The 3195-nt window shown below is 60.7% G+C and overlaps 1 protein-coding gene across 1 annotated transcript in view; it reads left to right on the top strand.

The window, feature by feature from the left end:
• FGD3 (FYVE, RhoGEF and PH domain containing 3) overlaps positions 1-3195 on the top strand; it is a 55010-nt gene that overhangs the window by 17985 nt on the left and 33830 nt on the right. The window contains exon 7 of the mRNA XM_015568037.1: positions 2353-2502. Within this exon, the coding sequence (XP_015423523.1) occupies positions 2353-2502 (150 nt within the window). The remainder of the gene's footprint in view (positions 1-2352; positions 2503-3195) is intronic.

Genomic DNA, 3195 nt, shown 5'->3' with positions numbered 1-3195 from the left:
AAGGGGGGGGGGCAGTGCCATCTGCAAGCACACACACCTGTCCCCAGGTGGGCTCCATCAGTGAGGGCGCGCGCGCGCGCACACACACACACACACACACACACACACCTGTCCCCAGGGGGTTTCATCAGCATGCACACGCTCCCACATGTCCCTCAGGGCAGACCGGGCCCTGCTGAGCACTAAATAGACAGGCTGCCCGTGTGAGCTCGGTGATCATTGGTAGGTGTTCAGCGCTCCGTGCCTTAGTCTATAAAATACAGTCACTGGCAGGCCTGTCTCACTGGGCTGTTCGGGGGCTAAATCACTGTGGGAAGGAGAAAAGGACTGGGCACAGGTTCCCTCACTTCCATTCACTCACTCGTCCACTCACCTGCCGGCCAGGTCAGGTGCTGTGACAAACCCACAGGCGGGGCAGCTCACACAGCACACGTCTCGCACTCTGGAGGCCCAGATCCAGTGCCAGGGCTCGGCCTGGCTCCCAGCAGCTGCGTCTGGACTGTGTCCTCCCAGCCGAGGGAGCAACCAGTGCCCTGGGGTCTCCTCTCAGGCTCCAACCCCGTCCCGGGCTCTGCCCCCGGGTGACCTTCCCTCCACGTGCAGCCTTGCTGAGCGAGCACCTCTGTGTAAGCAGCTCGCGGGGCGTGGAGCCCTCGCCGACCCTGGGACTCACGGCTCTGTCCCATTGGCCCGAACACCGTGCTCTCTAGCGGCCGCGACCCACCCAGCCCCGTGCCTGTCTTCCACCCTGAGACCTGGCTGCATGCACTGCTGCTGCCTTGTTCTTTCAGTTAGTTTACAGCCAATGCTATTCTGCAGGGCACTGTTGTTTTTTGAGAGAAAAGAGAAAGTGAAATACCTTTTTAAATCCCAGTTTTCTCAAAGGTGAGATTGAGGGTGGGCGGCTTGGGTTGGGACAGCTCTGTGTGTGGTCTACTTCCTGCATCCTCATTCCCCATCTGCTCCCAGGTCTGGGCCTGGGGCCAGGCCCCTGGAGGGTGCCCATGACAACCATCAACAGGCCATACTTTACTCTGGGGCTTTTAAAATCTAACCCCCCTTTTCCTACCCAAAACTGAGTCTAGGAAAGGGGGAAGCTGCTCTGCAGAATGGACTGTGGACAGCGGGCAGCTTCCTGGGCCTATATCTCGGAGGGGGATGGACAAACCCTCCCCTTTGGGTGGCCTCCGCCCCACCTGTGCCATGCCTGCTGAATGGCATCTCTCCCCCCCAAGTCCAGGGAGGCCTCCTCCCACCAGGTGTGAGCACGGGAGGCTCCGGTGGAGGCCCAGTGAGTGCCCAGGGGTGGCGCTAGGGAATGATCAGTGTGTGCTCACTGGGCTCCTCATGCTTTCATCCCTCCCCACTTACCCTCAGCCTCGGCCCACAGACCTCCCCAGCCTCCCCACGCCACCAGTCAGCCCCCTGGCCTCTGGCCCACCCTTCTCCACTCAGAGATTTCCCAGGGGCACCTATGTTGTCATTCTTTGTTCAGAACCCTCCTGGCCTGCAACTGCCTCCCAAGTGCAGACCAGCTCTCCCACATGCTAGGTATCTGCCCAGTCCATCAGTGCACCCCAGGTGCACACCCAGCCCCCAGTACACCCAGGTGCGCACCCAGCCCCCAGTACACCCAGGTGCACACCCAGCCCCCAGTACACCCAGGTGCCACCAGCCCCCAGTACACCCAGGTGCGCACCCAGCCCCCCCGATCCATACAAAGCCCTTCAGCCCTACCCTCCTGGTCCTCCTCGCTCTCAATGCCAGTTCCCTTCTTGTCCCCACACCCACATGTGCCATCTGTTTCTGTACCAAAAGCACAAGGGCTGGCCAACCAGTCTGCTCCTGAAGTTTGCAGACTGAGATGACTCAGGCTCGAGGGCAGAGGCTGCTGCAGTGTGTGGGTCAGCACTGTGTGTGGGTCAGGGTCCCTTGGGTACTGCTGCCTCTACTGCACTCCCCTTTTACTCCTGGCTCAGGCCCCGTGGGAGTGACAGGTCAGGGCCCCTCACTCCTGGCTCAGGCCCCGTGGGAGTGACAGGCCAGGGCCCCTCACCCCTGGCTCAGGCCCCATGGGAGAGACAGGTCAGGCCCAGGGCCTCTTGGCTCAGAGCTGGGGCACAGTCGCCGACTCTCCCATCGCACCCCTGGGGCACTGGTGGGTCATGCTGCCACCAGCCAGTCGTGGGCCAGCGGGAGGTGAGCGGCAGACAGACAGCGGGCGGTCGTGGCTCTCGGGCTGTGGAGGGGGTTTCCTTTAAAACACAATTCAAATACTATTTCAAAAAGAAATACTATTTCTCATTCATAAAAGTCTTTATGACCCCGCTCGCCAGCCCTGCCCCTGCCCAGCCTTCTCTGAGGGCCCCTGGCAGCAGCCTGCCCCTCACCCTGCTGTCCCTGTGGAAGTTCAACAGCATGGTCCTCTACTGCGTGCCCAAACCGCGGCTCCTGGGCCAGAAGTTCAGTGTCCGGGAAAAGATGGACATCTCCGACCTCCAGGTGGGTGAGCCCCCGCCTAACCCCCATCCCTAGAGGCACAGAGCAGGCTCCGGTCCCTGCTGTGCAGCCGGCACTGGCCGCTTCTGTAGCCGCCGAGCTGCCCGGGCCTGGCATCCTGGGCCCGTGGGCAGGATTCCGTCCCTCTGCCTGGCCCACCTGCCAGGGGAGGTCCTGTGGGGCTCATGCTCACAGCTGAAGGATGGCCCAGGACCTTGGCTGGCGTTGGCCCCTGTGCGGTCAACGCTCAGGGCCCCCTGACAGCACCCCAGGTGAAGTCGAGGTGGGTGCCTGACCCGTCCATGCTCCCATCTCCGGGCCCCGTGAGGCTCTAGGGCCTCACCTAAGCCGGGGCGGCAGCGCAAGGCTGTGGATCGGTAGGAGCTCAGACATAATGGCCAAATCCAAGTATTTGATCCGTTCTAGAAAGGGAAGTTTCGCCCTAGTGGTACAAAAGAATTCTTACTTTGAAATTCTCTGAATCCAGGTTTAAGAAATACCATTCAAAGTAATGACTAACTAATGACCACAGTTAGAAGAAACTAGTTTTCTAGTGTTTCCCTGTAAAAACAGAAAAGAAAGAAAAAGAAAATCAGTGTGTGTGATCCACTGGGTGTGTTAGAGCAGCGGTCCCCCTGTGCGGCTCCCTGAGCAGCCCGGCCCTGCCCCCAGCGCGGGCCCTGGTCTGCGGGTCTC

The sequence above is a fragment of the Myotis davidii genome, unplaced genomic scaffold, assembly GCF_000327345.1.
Source record: "Myotis davidii unplaced genomic scaffold, ASM32734v1 scaffold3204, whole genome shotgun sequence".
In the NCBI taxonomy this organism is placed as follows: domain Eukaryota; kingdom Metazoa; phylum Chordata; class Mammalia; order Chiroptera; family Vespertilionidae; genus Myotis; species Myotis davidii.
The sequence above is the reverse complement of the archived record's forward strand: the minus strand, read 5'-3'. Positions and strand labels throughout refer to the sequence as shown.